Source organism: Sapajus apella, unplaced genomic scaffold (genome assembly GCF_009761245.1).
Source record: "Sapajus apella isolate SASKATOON/1434 unplaced genomic scaffold, GSC_monkey_1.0 scaffold4, whole genome shotgun sequence".
NCBI classification, from domain to species: Eukaryota; Metazoa; Chordata; class Mammalia; order Primates; family Cebidae; genus Sapajus; species Sapajus apella.
In genome coordinates this window covers 25,814,357-25,837,508 of record NW_022436944.1, presented here as the reverse complement: position 1 = coordinate 25,837,508, position 23,152 = coordinate 25,814,357, and the positions used below count along the sequence as shown (strand labels likewise).

At 47.3% G+C, this 23,152-nt stretch overlaps 1 protein-coding gene across 1 annotated transcript in view; it reads left to right on the top strand.

The window, feature by feature from the left end:
* Window positions 1-23,152, top strand: part of SPSB4 (splA/ryanodine receptor domain and SOCS box containing 4) — an 84,137-nt gene that overhangs the window by 5,787 nt on the left and 55,198 nt on the right. The window contains exon 2 of the mRNA XM_032264831.1: window positions 10,666-11,512. Within this exon, the coding sequence (XP_032120722.1) occupies window positions 10,819-11,512 (694 nt within the window). The 5' untranslated portion in view covers window positions 10,666-10,818. The remainder of the gene's footprint in view (window positions 1-10,665; window positions 11,513-23,152) is intronic.

Genomic DNA, 23,152 nt, shown 5'->3' with positions numbered 1-23,152 from the left:
CCAGGCTGGCCAGGACTGCACATGGCCTCACTGGCTCAGAGGTATGTCTCTTTCAAATGACCTTGCAGAGCTTGCTGCCCTGGTCACAGCCTAGCAAACCTCCTTCATCCCATCCACTGCTCTCCTTGCTGGCTGACAGCTGAGCTTTCACCCTCGGGGCCTCTAGCTCAGTCACCCGTGGGAGGATTCCCATGGAAACCCCAGGAGGAGGAGAGGCTTGGGGAAGCCTCATTGATTCTCACTCCAGGAAGACAGGCGTGAGACGATTTCACCTGGAACTGGACAGATGGCTCTCTTTGTGAGCTCTTGGGGAAGAAAGGGCTTGCCCAGCCAGTTGTAGCGTGAGATCCATGTGTGCATAGCAGGGAAAAGCTAATGAACGCCTATGAACAAACCTTGGGGGTTCTTTAGTTCATTTATTGTTGATGGGTTCATTCTGAATGAGCATCATTAATAAAACAGCCTCCCTAATTAGTATTTGCACAGGAAAAATCTTACAAACATTCTAGTCAAACTAAAGTCAGACACCTATCATTTGTACCTTGGAACAGAGTTGAAAATTGAAGAATAAAGACATGAAATGAACAGTCTGAGCTCACAGTGCTCTGCATTCCCAGTTCATTCTTAGGTGGTGGTTCTTTCTAAGGCAGTGTGTTGCTTTTCTTCATTTGTTCATGCTTGTGCATTCCACAGACGTTAATCCACCACTTTGTCTAAACCAGGCCCACGTGAAGACCTGGGGACTCTGATGAGGGAGACCTGGCCCCAGCTCGTGAGTTGCCCCAGTCCGATGGGAGGGAGGCAGCCAAGGAGACACCATGTCCCCTTGTGATAAGTGCTGTGGTGGGCACCAGTACCAGGGCTCTGAGGGCACAGGGGTCTGGGAGCTCCCCAGAGGAAGTAATTTCCAAGCTGAATGGAGTTCTATAGCTGAGGACAGGAGGTGCCAAGGGAGGGAAGGGATGATGGCAGCAGCATGTCAGGGAACCGCAGGGAGGTTGAAGGGATGGAATGAAGACGTTCCGTGAGGAGGATGGGCTGGGGAAGCATCATGGAGCCTTCTGGGAGGGTTAGGGTTAGAAGTGAACTTTATTCTGAAAGCCTCGGAGAACTTGTGGAGGATTTTGAGCAGAAGCATGTGATTGGATCAACTTTGCAGTTTTTCTAGTGCTGTAGTATATATTTGAAACTAATATGCAGTTGACTAAAGAAATTCCAGCGGTATCTAACTGGATTTCTTTTTACAGCCTTTGTCATTATTCAGATCTGTCACGGAGTCTGACCTCTTTGGTGGAAGCTCTCTCCCTAAGGGAAAGTGGTTGAGTCTTATGCTTTCCAGCAGCCTGAGATCCCCAGGGCGGGCATCATTACTGCTGGCTAGATGAAAGAAGGAGACTTGCCCCTACCTCTGGCTCCAGCAAGTCCAAAGCCGGAGGTCACACAGAGAGAAGGGCAATTCTCCCAGTCATTACCAATCCCCACAGCAGTCATGTCCTCTTGCAGACCCCATGCCCATTGAGCTCAGCCAGACAGGCCTCTGTGGCTGTGATTTTGGGTGCCGAGCCTCTGAAGACTATGCGTCATATTTTTCAAATGAATGAGGCTCCTTAAACAGTGTGGCATTGCCACTTCATGTCTCCTCATTTCCCTGTCCAGTAAGAACATCCGCTAGGGTCCTGGGAAGGGCAATTAGCAAATGAGAGTTTTTGTTTTCTTGCTCAGCCATGATTGAAGCCCCGGAGCAGATCCTTCCGGATAATGTCATTAGTATCCTCATCCAAGCATGGTGTAGGAAATTAGGTTTGGCTTGGGGGGAAAGTGACAGAGGCACCCTTTGGCATTCTTCAGGGTGCTGGCTGCTTACCGGGTTGAGAGATGATATCATTTCTATCAGGAAGGTGGCTTCTGTTGTATGTTCCATGTGCCTGGCCCAGTGCGGCGGGCTGCGGTGGAGATGAGGAGAGGAGACGTGTGCTAAGTGCCCACTCCCTCTGATTGGAGGGAGAAGGCAGGGATGAGCCTGACTTGGCCACTGCTGTGTCCTTCGCTCTCAGCTGCACAGTGCCTGGCACATGGCACTAAGCATTTTTTGAACTAATAAATGAGGATTGGAAGCAGGGAAGGATGCAAAGCAGTAGCTAATAAAGGAGCGGACTGGATACAGCCAAGAGTCAGCTGCTCAGGAGTGAGAGTCCGGCATTACTGGGCTCCATGTCCCCATCTCCTGCCTTTAGCTTTGGCCCTTTGTCTGCGTCATCTCCTGAAAAAGAGCAGAGCATGAGCCCTCCCTGAAGCCCAGCACATCCTCTGCACAGTCCATATCTGTGCTCTACCGCATGTTCAAAGAACTGGGCTTGTACCTGTGCATGGAGGGAGTGGGGCAGTGGCTGGGGACACAGAAGTGCCGGTAAAAGCTTGCTGCCATCAGAGGAATGCCCTCAAAGTAGAAAAAAGCAGATCAGTAAGGCCCGAAAGGTCTCCCTCCTGGCTGGCTCAAGGGTGGACAGAGGTACAGGGCAGGATGACCCTGGAGGCCCATGGATCAGGGCAGCCTTCTTAGAGGAGGTGGAGCTCACCTTCATGGACGAATTATCTCTCATAGGCTCCACCTCCAAATACTGTCACACTGGGGATAAGGGCTTTGTATTAGGCTATTTTTGCATTGCTATAAAGAAATACCTAAGACTAAGGTAATTTTTAATGAAAAGAGATTTAGGTGGCTCATGGTTCTACTTTACAGGCAGCATGGTGCTGGTGTCTGCTTGGCTTCCAGGGAGGCTTCAGGAAGCTTACAATCATGGCAGAAGGTGAAGGGAGAGAAGGCATGTCACATGGCGAAAACCAGAGCCAGAAATGGGGGTGGGGAGGTACCAAACACTTTTAAATGAGCAGACCTCTCTCCAAAACTCGGTCACTATCCCCAAGACAGCGCCGAGCCATGACGGATTCACCCCTATGACCCAGACAGCTCCCACCAGGCCCCACCTCCAGTACTGGGGATTACAGCTCAACACGAGATTTGGGCAGGGACAAATATCCAACCTATATCAGGCTTCAACATGTGAATTTGGGGAGGACACCATCAATTCATACTAAGACACATTCAAGTGGTGAAACGGCAATACTGGAGGACATCCACAATTTAAAAGAGCCCTCACCACTTGCTCGAAGCCCTGTGATGTGCCAGACTTTACAGGTGTCTGCTCTGATACTTGCAAAGGCAAGCAAGGTTAGCACATAGTTAGCAGCACTTCCAACTAGTCTCAGAGAGATCAAGTCCTGGCCTAGGGCCCAACAGACAGGTGGGGATTCACATCCAGGTCTCCTGTCCTTCATTAGATTGCCCAACTGCTAGTTTTCCTTAACGGCTTGCCATTCATGGACATGAGCACTCTGCTGTGTGCCCTGTACTGGGGGAGCAGCAAAGGGCTATCTATTTATATGCCCACCTTGTCACACCAGAGTGTGAGCACTCTTCAGGATCTCTGCCTGCCACTGGTAGGGAGAGAGGCTGTTAGACTGTGATTGCAAAGGAGAGCACTGTGCCTTCAATGACCCAGTATGGGCCAAGCCACATACTAGTAAGAGGTCTCCCGGGGGCTGCTGCTTGGCTGTTGCTTTCAAACACATTTAAGTATCTTTCAACGACAGCAGCTCCAAAGTTGGCATGGCTGTGGGCAAGGATAAGGCAAATTTCCTTAGAAATTTTCTGTGTGGGCCACACAGAGCTGGTTACAATAACTGCTGTGGAGAGGACATTATTCTAAACAACATGGAGGAAGAGGTAAGAGCACAGGCTTGTCATATGGTTACTCTGAGGTTGATCCCAGGCCTACCACTTCCTGGCTGTGTGACCCTAGGTTATGCAAGTTATGCAACCTCTCTGAGCCTGTTCCCTCTTTTGAATAAAGGGGCATATGATGTCAGCCTTGTCGTGCCTGTGAGGCAGCTGGCATGCTTCCTGGCACAGAGTGAGTGCTAATGGTTGAAGTTAATGATAGAAAAAGCAGAGGGGGCTTTGAGTTCAGGCTACCTGGGATAGGACCCCTCTGCCATCTTTTAGCTGTGTGACTTTGATCGGGCTGCTTCCCTCGGAGCCCTAGTTTCCTGGTCTTGTTAGAATGGAAGCATAAGATGTCTTCAAATGAATTATGAAAGTGGCAGATTCCTACCTCCACTCGCCTCCCATTCAGGTACCTCTGGGCAGCCTGTACAAACTTACAGAGGCAGCACTGGATGCTTATTGGTTCCATTGATGGAATCCCTAGTACACACCCTACACCTTTCACATGTTATCTTGCTTATTTCTTATAACTTAGTTGAGGCCCAAGGTTTGGATGAAGGTCAGTATGAAGCTCTACAGTGAGCAGAGAATAGCATGTTGTTTTCTAAAACTTTACTGGGGTGTCTAGTTTTCTTATAGACACAACAGGTCTTCAGATCCATTTGGGCCCTTTGTGTTGAATAACGTCCCCTCTTTTTTCTCTTTTTTCCACCTCTCCCTCCACAGTACTAGCAGCGTACCACACATTGTTCAGCACCTGGTTTATTCAACTTCCTCTGTCTGTTGGATCTTCCATATCAGTGCATTCTTTTCTTCAGCTGCATAGTATTCCATTATATGCATTTGCCATTATTTAGCCTGTCTTCTGTTTGGGTTTTCCCCATACTCTGCTATTACTAGCCATACTCTGCTATTACTCTGCTATTGTAATAGCAGGTTTGTAATACTCTGCTGTTACAAACTGTGCTGCATATGTATGCATGTGCTGTGTACGTAGGTACTTCTGTGTATCTGAGAACACAGCTGGATAAATGCTGGAAGTAGAAATTGCTAGGTCAAAGGGTCTGTGCATTTGCAATTCTGAAAGATGGTGTTATATTGCCCTTCGCTGAGGCTAAACCAGTTTCTATCCACTTTAGTATGAGTTTGTCTTTTGTTCTGCACATTCTCCAAGCATGCGTTATCCAACTTTTTGACCTTTGATAACCTGATAACAAAAATGGCATTTCACTGGAGTTCTAACTCATTTCTTTTTCAGTATACATTGAGCATCTTTTCAAGGAACCATTTGTTTTTGTGTGAACTGTTGCTATCTTTTCACATTTTGTACTTGCATTTATTTGTAGGTAATTTATATTTGTTGGTAATTTGTGTTGCAAACATTTTACTACGTTAAAACAACAAACAAGTCTAACTTCTTTTATGAGTGCTTTTAGCTACGCCGTTTTATTTCCCATTTTCATTTCTTATTTTACATATCCCCATCTTCTCCCCCATTAAATAATCAAATGGCTTATATGTTTTTTATGTATTTTAAAAAATTTAGTTACTGAAGTCATGCATTTAAAGTATATTTAGTAATATGTGAAAATGCTAATTACATAATTTTTAGGTGAAATAATCTAAATAAAGGCCCTTGTTATCAATTTTTAAAAAGAAAATTTACTGATAATTTACAGACAAAAAAACAAAAGAATAAGGTGAGATTCCTCCAAATGCTGACAATGTTTATATCTGGTTAATGAGATAAGAGGAAGAGGCAAATTCTAGTTTTTGTCCTTTTTTTTTTGTATTTCCTAACATTTAGAAATTTATTTAAGCTTCTCTAATTAATAGGCTTTATTTCTTCAGAGTAGTTTTAGACTTAAAGAAAAACTAAACAGATAGTACAGAGAGGTCTCATATGTTCATGCCATTTGCCAACCTAGTTTCCCCAATGATTAGCATCTTACATTAGTATGGTACATTTAGCACAACTAATGAACCAGTATTGATACATTATTATTAACTTATTTTAGTTATTAATATTAATAATTAAGCTATTAATATTAACAAATTTTCTCAGATTTCCTTTTATTGTCAGATTTCAGTTTTTACCTAATATCCTTTTCTCTTTCTTTCTTCCTTCCTTCCTTCCTTCCTTTCTCTCTCTCTCTCTCTCTTTCTTTCTTTCTTTCTCTTTCTTATTTTTTCTTCCTCTGTCACCCATGCTGGAGTTCAGTGGTGCCGTCTTGGCTCACTGCAACCTCCACCTCCTGGGTTAAAGCAATCCTCCTGCCTCAGCCTCCCAAGTAGTTGGGACTGCAAGCATGTGCCTCCACACCAGCTAATTTTTTTTTTTTTTTTGTATTTTTAGTAGAGACAGCATTTCGCCATGTTGGCCAGGCTGGTCTTGAACTCTTGACCTCAGATGATCCATCTGCCTTGGCCTCCCAAAGTGCTGGGATTACAGGTGTGAGCCACCAAGCCTGGTCCCTAATATCTTTTTTTCTGTTCCAAATCCCATCCAGGATACCACATTACAAGAAATTGTTTGGTCTCCTTAGGCCCCTCTTCATTATCTGGTTTGTCAGGCTTTGGTTCTGATGACCTTGTCAGTATATAAACGGTCAGGTATTTTGTGGGATGGCCTCCAAATGGATTTTGTCCTTTGTTTTTCTCACGATTAAAGTGAGATTATGGGTTTGGGGGAAGATGCCCATAGAGGTAAAGTGCCATTTTGTTATATCATATCAAGGGTACATATTATCAACATGATAGATTAATATAATAGCAATATGATAATATAATGTAATATGCCATTACATGATTAGCTTTAATAATTTATGTGCTTATATTGGTTTGGTTTTGTTTTTGTGGTAATTTTTCCCAAAGAACCAGATCTTGAGTTTTTGCTTAGTTCTATTATTTTTCTATTTGATTATGCTCCACTCATTTTTAAAAGTTTAATAGCGTAAATAAACCAGCCATGATTTTCTCTGAGAACTGCTGTAAAGGCATCCCGCAGGTTCTAGTGTATGGAATGCTTTTTGTTATTGTTGTATTCCAGATATTCTGCAATTTCTGTATGGCTTTTTTTTTTTTTTTTTTTTTTTTTTGCTCTGAGTCAGGGTCAAGTTGTTTAAAGAGTTTTTTAAAATGTCCAAGTGATAGGATTTTGTGATCTATAGTTTTGTGATTAATTTCTAGTTTTCCTTCTGTGTTATCAGATTCTGTATTATTTTTGCTTTTTTTGAAGTTTTATTTGTGACCTAATATAGGGGAAAAATTTTTGACAGTCCCATGAACACTTGAAAAGAACATGCATTCTTTGTTTTCAAGGTATAGACTTTGATGAATACATTAATTAGATCTGTCTTATTAATTATGTAATTTGGTTTTTCTGTGTCTTTACTTAATTTTGGCCCATCATGAGCTAGAAGAGGGAAATTAAAAGTACATGCCTCTGATGTGTATCTGTCTAAGGTCCCTCCTTATATTTCCTCTAGCTTTTGCTCTGAATTTTGGTGCTATTTGGTGTGTTTAGCCTTCAATTGCGGATCTTATTATTATTATTATTTTAATTTGAGACAGAGTCCCACCACGCTCATCTATGTTTTGTATTTTTAGTAGAGATGGGGTTTCACCATGCTGGCCAGGCTGGTCTTGAACTCTCGACCTCAGGCGATCCACCTGCCTTGGCCTCCCAAAGTGCTGGGATTACAGGTGTGAGCCACCGTTCCTGGCTGGATCTTACTCTTTATTATTATAAAGTATTCTTGTCTAACTTAAAACCTTTTGTCCTGAAATCAACTTTACTTGCCTAATACCAAGATTACAGTGCCTGCTTAGTTTGGGTTCACACTTCCCTATTATATGTTGCCCTTCATTTTCCAAATTTTTAAATTTTAAATCACTTTGCTTTGAGGAATGTCTTTTTTTTTTTTTTTTTTTTTTGCCTGCTTTGTTGCTTCATAGAATGCTTTTATTATGGCCATTTAATGACATGGTTAATTGGTCTTTGTTTACTATCATATTTCATGTTTTTATGCCTTTTTGCCTTTCTTGCTTTCAAACAAAATCTTTCAGTCTATGGTCTGTTTTATTTTGTGTTGTGTTCAAGGTTCGTATTTGCAAGATGCGTATTTTATTTTTAGTTCTGGAGGTTACCTTTATAACTAGGCAAAATGGATTTAATCTTTTGTCGAGACCATGCTAGTTGTCTCCCTTCTGAAATAATCACAAAATTAGTTTACAAATTTGGTTACAATTTTTATCTGTTTTGTGACAGCTTTTTTCAGGTGAGTGTGCTTGGTTTGCTGTGTTTTGTCCTGTTCTTTTATTCTTTTATTTCTTCTATAGCATCTTTTGACTATATCCTGTGCTGGTTTCTCTTTGAAAGATGTAAAACTTCTTGGATCAGCATTTTGCAGGAGATGCATGTAGAGGAGGTACCAGGAAGAGGGCAGGATTGCTCCCTGGTTCCCAATAACTTTTTTCACAGGGTTGTGGTAGTGATTTCCTTTAGCCTTTGTTTCTATTCAGTCAGCAGAGTTCTGCAGCTGTGGGCTTCTCCCAATTCAGAGCCCTCCTCTCACTCTGCCTCACTAACACACTGCTTCCTGTCAAGATGGCAGGTCTGTGTTTCCTCTGTTGGCCCTGTCCTCCCCTTCCTCCAAAGGGTGGGAGGCAGTTCCCACTGCCAGATCACATGCCCTGTTCCCATTGTTTCTGATAAGGGATCATTAGTTCTTTTCCTTCGGGAATGCCAGCTCCTGGCTGGCTCTGCCAGCCTTGTCTGAGATCTGCCGCCACAGGTGTCTTCTCTAGATATTTTCTGACGGTATTTTTGATCTTCGCTGCTTTTGGCAGCCCTTGCCCGTTTTTGGCAGCCTTTCCTTATAAGCTATGGTTCAGGTTACAAATGCGTTCTAGTTTTGCTGAAGAAGGAGTTTGCATTTCTTTTTTTCTCCTTGATTTTGGGTGATTTTGGATATGAAAAGGAGTAACATTATTCTGCTATCTTAAAACTGTCTAGTGTTGCAAATTGTTATGTGTTCCGGTATTCCCTCAGATTGAACATTAGCCAGAGCTCTCGGAATAGGATTGACATCTGCTGAAGCTGGGATCTGACAATAAAAGAAAAGAATATGACAGTTAAGAATAAAATGGAATGGTGAAAAAGAAACCTACAGGATATTTGTCTGTGCTGAGTGGCAGCAGAGTTCTTTCCTTCCCTACCTGGACTTTGACTGGGGGTGTGCCACTGTCTGGATGGGAGGTTGAGGCTGGGGAGGGCAGGGCATGAAAAACACCCATCCATCTCCTCCTCTGACTCAAGAGAAGTTGTTCTGGGCCCAGTAGCTCTCAGGCCAGGGAGGGGAGGGCACATGCCTCTGCTCTGGACAGGGCTCGGCTCTCCATCTCTCCCCATACACAGGGCCCGTCCAAGTAGTCCAAGCTCCTTGGGTTCTGGCTGGTCTCCCAGTGATGTTAGCAAATTCCTTCTCCATGAAAACCAGGATCCTGCCTCAGGGAAGGCAGTCTGGGATCAGTGCTGTTAATGGTGTTTACATGCCCGAAGAAAGAGCTCACCCATCCAAAGGGAGGGGATCCACATGGGATGGCCAGAGTTCACAGTCAGAGAGGAAAACCTGCCGGCAGAGTTCCAGGACCCTTTATATTATGGTCTCTCAAGTTTCCCCATCACCAGAGGGAGGTGTTTTATCCTCATTTTACTGGCGAGGAATCGGGAGTATCCAAGAAGCTAGGAGGCTTTCCTGTGGATGCACAGTAAGAGATGGAGAGAGGGATTTGGATGCAGTTCTGTTTGGCTCCAGAGCCTGGACACTGGCTCCCTTATCCTTCCTCTTCACCTCCATTTACCTCCACTTACTTTCCCATGGAGCCCTCACCCCCTCTTCACACACTGCCTGATGTCCATGTCCCTGGTGACCCCGCTGCACCCTTGTTCTGTGTCTTGCCTCTCAAGCCTGGCTACATTTTAGGAGGTGATTTAGGATCCCCAGGACTCCAGGGTTGGGAAGTCTGGTTAGGCCACACCCTATAGCGCTGTGTCTTGAGCAGCTATGTCCCCCGAAGCCTTGGCACAGGGCTTGTCCCCTTGGATCAGATGCACCTGGGTTCTCATCCAGTCTCTCATCTTGAGCAAGTCACAACTGCTCTGGGCTCACTCCTTATTTCTAAAATCAGACTCCAGGGCCAGGTGCGGTGGCTCACACCTGTAATCCTAGCACATTGGGAGGCTGAGGTGGGCGGATCACGAGGTCAGGAGTTCAAGACCAGCCTGGCCAACCCCATCTCTACTAAAAATACAAAAAATTAGCCGGGTGTGGTGGCACGTGTCTGTAATCCCAGCTACTCTGGAGGCTGAGGCAGGAGAATCACTGGAACCCGGGAGGCAGAGGTTGCAGTGAGCCAAGATCGTGCCATTGCACTCCAGCCTGGACAACAGGGTGAGACAACGTCTTAAAATATATCAAATCAGATCAAACTCCCTGTGATTGATCTAGGTGCAGAACACAGACCCTGAAGACAGATGGCCTTGGTTTTAATCTTGGCTCAGTCACTTATTTGCTGTGGGACTTTGGCCAATCACTTATCCACTCTCTGCACTTCAGTGTTCTCATCTGTAACATGTGAATAATAATGTATATCTCTTACAGGGAGATGTTAAGGATTAAACGAACTAATAAACATAAATCATTTAGAACACTGTCTGGCATATGGCAAGTGCTAGATTCGTGCCAGACAGGAGTGTGCGAATTATTACTATTATTGTGCATACAAAGGGCTCAGCCAAGGCATGGACATACATGAAAGGACTGGCAACCTGGCTGTTGATGCTGCTGCTATAATGTGTGCCCTTTGCTTCCTTCCAGGAGCTTGGGCCCCTGCCGCAGCCCGGTAGAGGCTGTGGAGGTTTACCGTCCCGAAGCCTGGTTCCCAGCCCCGTGGCCCATTCCTGGCTACGGGGAGTGGAGGCTCCCACGAGGTAGCGGTGGCCTGCAGCAGCCCCCTCCCCGCAGTGAAGCATGGGCCAGAAGCTCTCCGGGAGCCTCAAGTCGGTGGAGGTGCGAGAGCCGGCGCTGCGAACCGCCAAACGGGAGCTGCGGTGTGCAGAGCCCGGGCGACCGGCGCGGCTGGACCAGCTGTTGGACATGCCAGCGGCGGGGCTGGCTGTGCAGCTGCGGCACGCGTGGAACCCCGAGGACCGCTCGTTGAACGTCTTCGTCAAGGACGACGACCGGCTCACCTTCCACCGGCACCCGGTGGCCCAGAGCACCGACGGCATCCGCGGGAAGGTGGGCCACGCCCGCGGCCTGCACGCCTGGCAGATCAGCTGGCCGGCCCGGCAGCGCGGCACCCACGCTGTGGTTGGCGTGGCCACGGCCCGGGCTCCCCTGCACTCCGTGGGCTACACGGCGCTGGTGGGCAGTGACACTGAGTCGTGGGGCTGGGACCTGGGCCGCAGCCGCCTTTACCACGATGGCAAGAACCGGCCTGGCGTGGCCTACCCGGCCTTTCTGGGGCCTGACGAGGCATTCGCGCTGCCCGACTCGCTGCTTGTGGTGCTGGACATGGATGAGGGCACGCTCAGCTTCATCGTGGACGGCCAGTACCTGGGCGTGGCCTTCCGGGGCCTCAAGGGCAAGAAACTGTACCCGGTGGTGAGTGCCGTGTGGGGCCACTGCGAAGTCACCATGCGCTACATCAACGGCCTTGACCGTAAGTGTGCTTACCGAGCTGGGGCAGGGCTTTCAGAGGCTGCCAGGCCCTAGGGAAGCAGGGCAGGCCACGCCCCCACGGGCAGCTGGGAGGATCCTGCAGTGTGGACGAATGGTCAGGACCTGGGTTTCATCCTGACTCTGTCCTTTGCTGGCTTGGTGATTTGGGGCTGTGCCTTAGTTCTCCCATCAGCAAAGCATCACGATGACAATAATCTAGCTCACAGTTGTGAAAGTCAAATAAGATAATTTGTGTGAAGTGCTCAAAACAGTGACTGGCACCCAATAGAGGCTTTGAGTGTTGATGCCAATTACCAATTACCAATCTTTCAGTCTGTACAAAGGTTGTAGCAAATGACCCAAGCTAGTCACAGTGGGAGGATAGTGACAAGTACCCAGTCCCTGCATTTGAATGCCATGTACTCAAGTTATTGATAAGTAATGAGTAGTGATAACATCCTTTGTTGGCCACCTACTGTATTCAAGAGGCTGAACACCCCAATTCCAGCTCTTATGGGCCATCTGTTAAAGGGGGCAGCTGCCTCTCATCTCCAGCCCACTGTCATCTCATGGGAATGAACACCCTGGGTTGTGGAATCTTGTGACTTTTTCCAGGAGAGCCCAGAAATCTAGACTGTGTGAACTTTTCTAATTTTTCAAGTTGACAGATGCTGAAAACTCTATGTGGGCAAATAGAATACCTGTGCAGGCTACAAACCAGCCCATAGGCTGCTGGGGTTGACCCCTGACAGCTCTACAGCTTCCTCTCATTTAATGTACACAATCATCCTGCAAGATAAAAATTATAGGAGCAAAGACAGTTATTGGTTTCTGGAGGGAGCCACTCAGGGAGACAGGGTGGCCTCTGGACAGAGGCACACGGCGCTGCCTGTCCTGAGTTGAATCCCAGCTGAGGGACCAGGAGTCAGGCACCTGTGGGCTTGCACACTCCCCCACATCAGCCCACCAGCACCCATCCAGACTTCCTGCCACACCCCTAATGAAGCTCTCAGAGAGGATGCTAAAAGCTGGAATTTCCAGTTTATTCATTCTAAATAAGAGATGTAATTACCAGCCCCTGAGGCAGGTCCTCCTTTTAGAAATAAGAAAACTTAAGAGCAGAGCTTCAGAGAGCCAGAATCAAGGTTCCCCCAGTTCTGATGCCCCCCAAAGTTCACTCTTTTCCTATGTTCTCCCCTTTAGATGAGGGACTGAGAATAACACTCCAGAAAAGAAGTCAAGGACAAGATTTTACTCTAGCAAAATTTCTATTTACTGGAGCACAGGAAGGGGACATTTGATGGTTTCCAAGGGTGGCAGGCTAACGGGAAAGTGGCTGGTATGCTCAGCGCTCTGGTATAATTGGCGATATTCTTGTTCATATTTTATTTCCATGGTTGTTGCCTACAATTGCCATTGAATGGCAAAGTGTTGTTCCATTTTCTCTGTTTAATGAGTTAAATCTAGGAACTGATGATTATGTCCCTGAGAAGGGTTACTTTAGTCATCACAGTGCCTTGTGGAAAGTGTCTGGAGCCCTCTGAGACATTGTGACCAGGCAAATCCTGGCGATGAGAAAACCAGCAGAAAAAACAAACAATATTCATTTAATGGAATTGGAAAATTTATTTGCTGGAATTAATCACTGGACTAGAAGAGGGGCCTTGGTGTACCAAGGCTCTGGAGTCTGATGTGACTTGTTTCCGAGTGCTCAGTGGTTTTGTGTCCTTGTTGAGTCACTCTTACTCCCTAAGACTCTCTACTTGGCCAGGCGCGTGGGCTCACACCTGTAATCCCAGCACTTTGGGAGGCTGATGCAAGTGGATCACAAGGTCAGGAGTTCAAGACCAGCCTGGCCAGCATGGTGAAAACCCGTCTGTACTAAAAATACAAAAAATTAGCTGGGCATGGTGGCGCATGCCTGTAGTCCCAGTTACTTGGGAGGCTGAGGCAGAGAATTGCTTGAACCCAGCAGGCAGAGGTTGCAGTGAGCTGAGATCACGCCACTGCACTCTAGCCTGGGCAACAGAGCGAGACTCCATCTCAAAAAGAAAAAAAAAGACTTACTCTACTCATCTGTAAAATGGGTTAGTATCAGGTCCCCTTTTTGCTGCTGTAAGCTCTTGTACGGTAGCACTAATCATATGGTAGCTGAGATTTAAGGCCTGACATTGACACCCAGTGGGGGCTACCAAAGCCAACAGTTACACTCCTGTTGTAGGCTTCCTCTTGGCTACTAATTTACACTTGGGTTTTGTTTGTTGCTTGTTTTTCAGGTACAAAACTAAGGTGTTAACAGGGTTGCCCCCAGTGGGGCCATGCATATTGGGATCAGGAGCAGGGATCTACCTCAGAGAGGTTGGGTGGGGAAGGACAGTTGTGTTTAGGGTATTTTAAGCTTATGGGTCCTTCAGGTGGTTGAACAAGTTTGGTGGAACTGAAATGTAAAGTGTTCTATTCTCTTCCTTACTGGCAGTGATTTCTCAGGTTGGCTGAATCTGGAATACTGAATCTATGCCTCTCTTGGAGGCAAGAGAGGCCAGATGTCATGTGATATGAGCCTGGGGCATCTTCCATTTAGTGACAGGGTTGGCTTATCTGCTACTGCAGTAGCCTGTTCTCTAGATAGGGGTAATGTTCTCTATCTCAGATAGGGGTATGACTGCACAAAAGGGAAGCTCAGCTTCTCTGGGCTTGAAAGGCCTATTCATGGCTAGCCTGGGACAATCCCTGACTCCAGAGTGGGCCATAGGAGAAGCTGCAGTGGAGTCTCACAGGGATAGTTGGGAAGGGACTGTGTGATGCCTATAGCCTGTGTCCTGGGCTGCAGTCCACCGTGAATCCCTGGGTTTGGGACTAGTTTGGCTCTAGGGAGTCCCTGAGCAGGGAAGGCGTCCCAAGGTGGAGTCCATGGATGGAAAGCACTCTGAGTTAACATCAATTGTGGGTATGGTGGCAGGTCCCCAAACTCAGACTTGATTGGGGTGTGAGGGACCAGAGTCCTCAGACATGCTTGGAAGCAAAAGGCAGACCAGCTCTCTGGGGTTGCTTCCCCACAGGATCATAGGAGGAGAGAACTCTGCCCGGGGCCCCTCGCAGAACCAGGTCAGACCCTGGCCCCAGCACTCAACAAATGGCTATTGGTGAGTGCCTCCTCTCTCTGAACCTCAGTGTTCTCCTTTGAAAAAGGATGAGGATGATAAAGCTCACCAGCACAGAGCAGACACATAGCAATTGGTGCCCTTGTACTGATTAACTGGGTGAGTGAAGGCAAACTCTGGAGTTCACCTGTGACTCAAAGCAAAGTGCCTTAAGAGAGGCTTTTCCTCTAATATAATGAAAGTAAGTAATGGATATCATTTTCTCAATTTTTGAATTTTTATTACAGTAAAAGTAAGACTTAGAAAGGGCTCACTACGTTTAACTCTGGAAGCATGTGTTTGCTGAGGGCAAGCACTCCTGGAGGCGTGATTTCCTATTGCAAATGCATAAGATTGTCAAACCTTCTGCAAGTGGAATTATTTAGCTACACCGTGGAGTGAAATGGCTCAGCATCTCAAAGCTAACTACAGAGAGCTGCAGGACACTCAGGGTTTCTGCCGTCTGAGTGAACTGAGAAGCATGGAGCCAAAGCCAGGCAAATGAGGGAGCTGTCCCAGGTTGTCCAGGGTCCAAATAATAACAATAGCAATAATAGCAACAACAACAACACTTATGTAGCGTTTAGTCTGAGCGGATGACGGGGTGGCATTCTAACAATTCCTTTTCTTTTCTTTTGTTTTTTAGAGACAGAATCTCACGCTGTCACCCAGGCTGGAGTACAGTGGTGCAATCATAGCTCACTGTAACCTCTCACTCCTGGGCTCAAGCGATCCTCCTGCCTCAGCCTCCTGAATAGCTGGGACTGCAGGGATATGTCACCACTGCTGGCATATATATATATATATATATATATATATGAAGGTAATGGCTAATTTAAATATATATATAAAATATATATACATTTTTATTATAAATTGTATATATATACACACACATATATACACATATATAAATACACACACACACACACACACACACACACACATATATGCCAGGAGTGGTGACATATGGCTCAGGAGGTAATGGCTAATTTTAAAAACAATTTTATTTTTTTGTGGAGACAATGTCTCACTATGTCGCTCAGGCTGGTCTTGAATTCCTGGCCTCAGGCAATCCTCCCATCTCTGCCTCCCAAGGCACTGGGATTACAGACATAAGACACGTCACCTGGCCATTTTGCAAATTTTAATTCACTTAATTTTTGTAATGATTCTTTGCACTAATGCCTATAGTATCGTCTTCAGTGTATGACAAAGAAATTGAGGCACAGAGAGCTTGAGTAGGTTGCTAAAGGTCACACTACCAGTAACTGAGGGAGCCTGGATTCAAATGGAGGCACACATCGGCACCTTGTGGGGACGTTTACAGCCAAGGCAGGGAGAGAATGTGCAGGAGCATCTGCTCCATCTGGCTGGTGACCATGCAGCCCAGGGCCAGGTCCTTGCCTTTAGCAGTGAGTCCCTGAGATGCCATCCCTGTCATTTTTCCTCCTCCAGCTGGCTTCACCGTCAGCCTTCAAAGCTCTTGGCTCAGCACAGAACTCCACAGGGTGTTCTGAAACACTAAGTTGTATAAAGGCAGCCCCAGCGGTGGCCATGGACCGAGCATGCTTGATCACTAACAGGGGAATGCCACTGCAAATGCCTCGACTCCCTTGAAGTGTGGGCCCCCGCAGTGGGCCAGGCCTTTGGAACCCACTCTGGGCTGCTTTCTGGAATTGCTCCGCGGCTCCCTAGCTCCTCTCTCCACATGCTGGTGGTGGAAGGGCTGACAGATCGGCTTTGTCCCGCACCTGGGAGTTCTTGGGTGGTGAGTGGTGTGTGAGTGACACGGGAAGTGGAGAGGAGTCTCAGACAGAGACAAGCGGCCTTGGGGTCCCGGTATTGATGACACTTTTGTTGGCTACTATCCATGTTCTGTGCCCTGGGGTGAGCGTTTCACTCATTTTTTTTCTTTTTGTCGCAATAAGCCATGAGGCAATGTGACTATTATTATCCCCATTTTATAGACAAGGAAACTGTCTTGGAAAGGTAAAGAATTTGCCCAAGGCCACACAGCTAGCAAATGATACAGCTGTGCTTATACCCAGCCCTGCCTCCAATGCCTGGGCCAACCTGCCGAAGCCTGCCCACCGCTGAGCATGGCCCGACCCCACAGAGTGGACGCCAGTGTCAGGGCTGACTTTCAGAGGGTGGAGAGTGGAAATGCAGGTATCTTGGGCCTAACTGGCTGAGGGCTTGTCCCTCTGCACGGAGCCGAGGAAGCTGCATTTCCAGACATCCTTCCTAGATGGTTTAATTGATCTGCCACCAAGTATTTATTGGCTCAACAGCTGAGCAGAGGAGGCTGGCAGCTAGCCAAAGCTTCTGGCATTGACGAAGGCCAGAGAGAGTTTGCTCTCACAATGACTGCAAGGCCACCATCTCCTTGTCAGGGCTGAACTCGAGACCTTCGCGCTAGACTCCCATGTGTCTCCCGGGGTAGTGAGGTACCCCTGGCCTCCAGGACATCTGGACTTGGCTCCTCTGGGCCTGGTTTCCCCTTTGCCCCCATCCCCTATCAATTTGTCCAGACCCCAGCTCACCCCCAGGCCTCAGCTCAGGACTCTCTCTCTGTAACGGGAGTTTAGCGCTGACTTCTCCTGCATCTGCAGGGTTCATTCATTTATCCACATGCATATGCCTTCTTTCCCCAAGTGGTTGTGAAGTTCTTCAGGGCAGGGATGGAGACTCAGGAGGCATGCATGGTGAACTGGGAAGATTAGGGATGTCATATGTGCCTATTTACTTGATATTTGGATATTCTCTCCTGCAAATCTCCTGTTGAAATGCAAGCCCCCATGTTGGAGGTGGGGCTTGGTGGGAGGTGATTGGGCCATAGGGACAGATCCATCATGAATGGCTTTGTACCCTCTTCGAGTAATGAGTGAGTTCTCACTCTTAGTTCATGTAGGAGCTGGTTGTTTAAAGGAGCCTGGCATTTCTCTTGCTCCCTCTCTTACCACGTGATGCACCTATTTTCCCTTTGCCTTTCATCATGAGTAAAAGCTTCCTGAGGCCATCAGCAGAAGCTGTGTCATGCTTGTACAGCATGTAGAACCCTGAGCCAAACAAGCCTCTTTTCTTTATAAATTACCCAGCCTCAGATACTTCTTTTCTTTTTTTTTCTTTTTTTTGAGACAGAATTTTGCTCTTGTCGCCCAGGCTGGAGTGCAGTGTCACAATCTCGGCTTACTGCAACCTCTGCCTCCCAGGTTCAAGCGATTCTCCAAGCGACAGCCTTCTGAGTAGCTGGGATTACAGGCATACACCACCACACCCAGCTAATTTTGTATTTTTAGTAGAGACCGGGTTTCTCCATGTTGGTCAGGCTGGTCTCGAACTCTCAACCTCAGATGATCAGCCTGCCTTGGCCTCCCAAAGTGCTGGGATTACAGGCGTGAGCACCTGGCAGGTATTTCTTTATGGCGACACAAAACAGACTAACACATTACTTTTGAAAGGAAAGCTGTGCACGTGGCAACAAATTTAAATACTACGAAAGGGTGTATGGTGAAGTTGCCCCTCCTCTGCAGCTTGGCCCCCATCCCCTCCTGCTGGCAGCCACCATTAGCATTTTCTTGTCTTTCCAGAGACATTTGTGACAGATAATTTTCAGATCGTATTGAAAACATTGCCCTATATCTTGTTTTCTGTCCTCAATGGACCTTGGCAATGATCTAATATCAGTTAATGTAGAACTGCTTCATGCTTTCTTAACAGTCGCATGGGTCCATGATATGGTTGTGTTATATTCTAATTATTCAGATCTCCATATTTGAACATTTAGACAGTTTCCAACCTTTAAGCATAGACTTTTAATCTCAATTGAAATTTCATTTCTGCCCCCTCTGGCTAATTAACATCCCCAAGCCTCAGTTTTCCCATCTGTGCAGTGGGAATAATTATATGTACCTTGCAGAGTTGCTGTGTTAGAAGTGATGCAGAAATGAAGCATGGGCCAGCACGTGGCTCACAGTAGGTTAATACTGATATGTGTATCCTGAAGTTCTGATTGCGGTCCTGAGCTCATCTTGTGTACCTGATGAATGCTTGTAAATGATTTTGTTTCCAGTTTAAAATACAGTAGAATCCCATTAGTTTTTTCTCTTTTTGAAATTTATTAATTTGATATTAAGGAGGTTTCAGTCACATTGTTGGACTAAGAATCTGAGGTGTCTAATCCAGCCGGTCCTTACACGGTGCATAGTCAACATAAGACACCTAGCCCTTTACTTCACAGAATAGGCTCCTAAGATGTGTGTTTTGCTATTCTGTTACTGCTGCTGCTGCTGCTAATGCTGCAAGTAGTGGCTCTTTGCTGTGGTGACTGCATCTTGGCCTTTTCAACCACCCTATAGCAGTCCTGGGAACAGAGTACACAGTAGCTGCTCAATAAATGTATATTAATGTCCTGGCCTCCCACCACCAAAATAAGCTTTTCCTTCCTCTGCCACGGAGGGACTTGAGTCACAATTGGCTGGAGCAGAGGGGCTGGCTATGAGCTGCCCCTCACTTGGAGCCTGGCCCCTGAATGACCCTTTTCCCACCTCTCATTGTATCCCGTGTACAGCACATCTGTCCCCACACACAGACCAAGCAAAGGCTGCTTGATGGGTCAGCCATATCAATTCAGGATCCCGACATTCAGAAACTGGCCCCTACCCTTTGTTTGAAAGGAACAGACTCCCAGTTGAGAAAAGGCCTGGATCAGATGCTGCGGCCTGTCTTTGAAGGAGGTTTTCACATAAACATAGTTGTAAGTAGGTTCATGGAATTCTGGCCTGCAGAAAGGTGGCTCTGAAATGCAGGTGATAGCATTCGAAATCAGGCTTGGTCAGGACAAGTGTCACTGTGGGCCACAGCTTGGTCTCGTGGGAAGAGCGGGTTCGGGGGTCTTCTGGCCCTGGCTTGGCTTCAGTCCCGACTTGGCTTCTAATCAGCTGTGACCCTGAACAAGTCACTTCATGCCCAAGCCTTCATTTTCTTACCTGAAAAATAGAAACTTACTTTGCCATGAGGTATCAGGATCACGGGTTAATGTATACAAAGTGACTGGTCTAGTATCTAGAACATAGGTACTGAAAATGTGGTAGGTTTAAAAATGGCTAATCTTGACTATTACTGCTCTCATAAATTAGTAAAATTACCGTTATTAAATATAGGAATAATTGTGCTTATTAAATTTGGGTCCACACAGTGAAACCGAAGGATTTCACAGGAAGGAATCTGTGAAACTTCGGGAGGTTTTGGACTCGTTTCTCTTTAAGATACATGATGGAAATGCCACCTGAGGTTCAGAGGCCATTGTGTGTTTGTTGTAAATGAGCTGGGGTGTTTAGCCTTCCCTGTGAGCAGTTTCAAATGTTTCTGGCTGCATATCTCATTCAAGTGTTTCTCTAAAAGGCCGCAGCTCCCAGTGGTGACTTGCCCGGTGGACACATGTTCACAAGAATACCCAAACAAGCAGCACCTTCCCCCACTGTGTGTGTGTAGGCAGGCATTCGGCAGGGATGGGCTGCCAAGGGGGCGGCCCTGAGGGCCAGCATCTGCCTCTGCAAAATAGTGACTTGGTCTGGCTGTGGGCTGGCCATTATTGGACCTTTGGGGAAAACGGAAGGAAAGAGGTAAAGGGTCTCACCTTTTCAGGCCCTGGTAGAAGGGTGAAGTTAGGGCCCCAGATACGAGGGATAGAGAGATGATGTCTGGCAGCCAATGCCAGACCCACATTTTTTTTTTTTTTTTTTTTTGAGACCACGTTTCGCTCTTTGTTGCCCAAGCTGGAGTGCAGTGGCTCACTCATTGCTCACTGCAACCTCTGCCTCCTGGTTCAAGCAATTCTCCTGCCTCAGCCTCCCAAGTAGCTGGGATTACAGGCGCCTGCCACCATGCTCAGCTAATTTTTGTATTTTTAGTAGAGACGGGGTTTCACCATGTTGGCCAGGCTGGTCTCGAACTCCTGACCTCGGGTGATTCATCTGCCTCGGCCTCCCAAAGTGCTGGGATTATGGGCATGAGCCATGGCCCAGACCCACATTTTACAAATGGGAGCTGACTGGACTAGAGAGCTGGTAGGCTTTGCCCAAGGTTATCTGTCAGTTAGTGGCAGAATCTGAACTAAAACCCAGGCCTCCAGTCCACCTTGAAAATGTTCCCCATCAGAAACAAGAGAGTGAGAATTCAGTGCAATTTATGAGTCTGTATTGAAAAACACAGCTGTGGGAGGATGTAGGAGCTTAGGAGGAGAGTGATGGGGCCGGGGATGATGTTGATGGGTGGGAGAGACTTTCTGAGGGGAAGCCTTGGAGCTTGGGCAGAGTTCAGACCCACAACACACACACGACGGCCCTGCACAGCTTCTCAGTGACTCTTGCATGTCAGAGACCCTGCCCTGGCCACTGCTCAGACCATACAACTGGGGGGTAGCATAGTCACAGAGACTCAGCATAGGAACTGGTCTGCCTGTTTAGTACCTGTGTGACCCAGGCATAAGTTTCCCAACTTGGCAGTTCCTCAGTATCCTCACCTGTAACGTGGATACAGCAATGGCATTCATCCCATAGAGCTGTTGTCGACAATGCTTCTCAAAACTCAGTGTGCCTTTAAGCCACTTGGTGACCTTGTTAAAATGCAGATTCTGACTTAGTAGGACTGGGTCAGGCCCAAGATTCTGCATTTCCAACAAGCTTCTGATGATATGCATGTTGAGAGTGTGGCACAGAACAAGGACCCCCAATCGCAGTTTGTCCCCATGCCCCACCATCCACCCATCTTCCCCCCATGCTGAATGATCCTGCAGCCAAGCTAAAATGTATATTCCAGCCAGGCGCTGTGGCTCACACCTGTAATCCCAGCATTTTGGGAGGGTGAGACAGGCAGATCGCTTGAGGCCAGGAGTTCGAGACCAGCCTGGACAACACAGTGAAATCCCCATCTCTACTAAAAATACAAAAAAAAAAAAAAAAATAGCCAGGCATGGTGGTACATGTCTGTAATCCCAGCTACTGGGGAGGCTGAGGCACAAGAATCGTTTGAACCTGGAAGGTGGAGATTGCAGTGAGCCGAGATCGTGCCACTGCACTCTAGCCTAGATAGTAGAGTGAAACTGTGTCTCAAAAAAATAAATAACATAAAATAAAATGCGTGTTTCTCTGTGCCTTGGTCTGTGTTGCCCTCTTTGTTGGAAAGGGCCCACTTCCCTGATTCCAGCTCAGCCGAGCCTGGCTCTGCTCCCGTCCTTGTCACCTGGCTTACTCCAAGGCAGTCTCAGGCCTTGCTTGGCCCCCTCCCGACAGGACAGCTAAGCGTTCTGCATTTCCTCATTTTCATGTCCAGCCCCACTTCCCTCCCCAGCCACCAAGTGACTCTGTTTATGTGCCCTGAAACCCACATTCTTACAGTTGCCAATGCAGTGTACACGAGTAAATCCACACTCTTATCCATTGAATGTTCCTGTGCGGGTGACTTTGTTTGGTCAGGGATTACTGCAAATGGAAACAGCTCTTTGTTAAACAGTCATTGATTGAGCACTCACAAAAGGCCAGACACTACCCAGCTCCACCGCCCTGCAGAAAGGGCCCTGCAGAAAGGCTCATCAGCACCCTATGGTGGGTGGCTCATTTAATCCCCATGGGTGAGGAGAAGTGCTGGTATCACAGTCTGCACGTGTGGAGATTGGGCTTGAGGGAGATGAAGGGCCAGCACTTGCTTGAGAGGTAGCTGTCCCTAAGCTAGGTCCAGTCCTACTCCAGCACCCACATCTGTACCCTCTGTGCTACTCAGGGTCACACTGAGTCTTCAGTGGTTTTGCAGGTGGTCCCAGGCTTTGGATTGACTGTGCTGAACGAGAGTTTACTGAAGCCAGCATTGGCAGCCCCGAGTACCGCAGCGCTTAGATACCCTTAAATACACTACAGCAAACTGCATTCACTCTGAACTCCCGATTGGACTTGCTGATGATTCTGAGTGGGTGATGCTGGGAAAGCACTGAATAAAGGAAGCAAATGTGCCGCGGCGGGGGGTGGGGTGTAAGTGAGCCGGGAGAGCCAACGCCTGCCAGGCTGGCGGCTGCCTTTATTTACAGGGCAGGGAGCCAGCTGATTTGCCCAGTCTTGTCCCTTGGTTAAGGAAAGGGGGCGGTTAGCCTGAGTTACAGCCTCGCCCAGTCACTAGTAAGGCTGCTTGTCTGAGGCCTTCCATAATTCAAGCAAAGGCTGTGCCGTTTAATGGCCCTCCTTCGTCAGATCTTCCAGGACTCGGTGCCTCCTTAATGATTTATTTGCTTGGGATGAAATTAAGCCGAGACGGCGTGAACTTGGAAAATACTGCCGTGCAGGCTCTCCCCAGTTCTCCATCCTCGGCGGCTGCTTTCTATAAATAGAGCTGTGAGTTCTGCTTCGTGACCCGCCTGCTGGGAGCCCCAGTGGGCACCTGGTGTCCCCCATCCCTCCTGTCTCCCAGGCCCATGATCTCACTGGGGAGCAGAAGGGGGCTGGAACTGC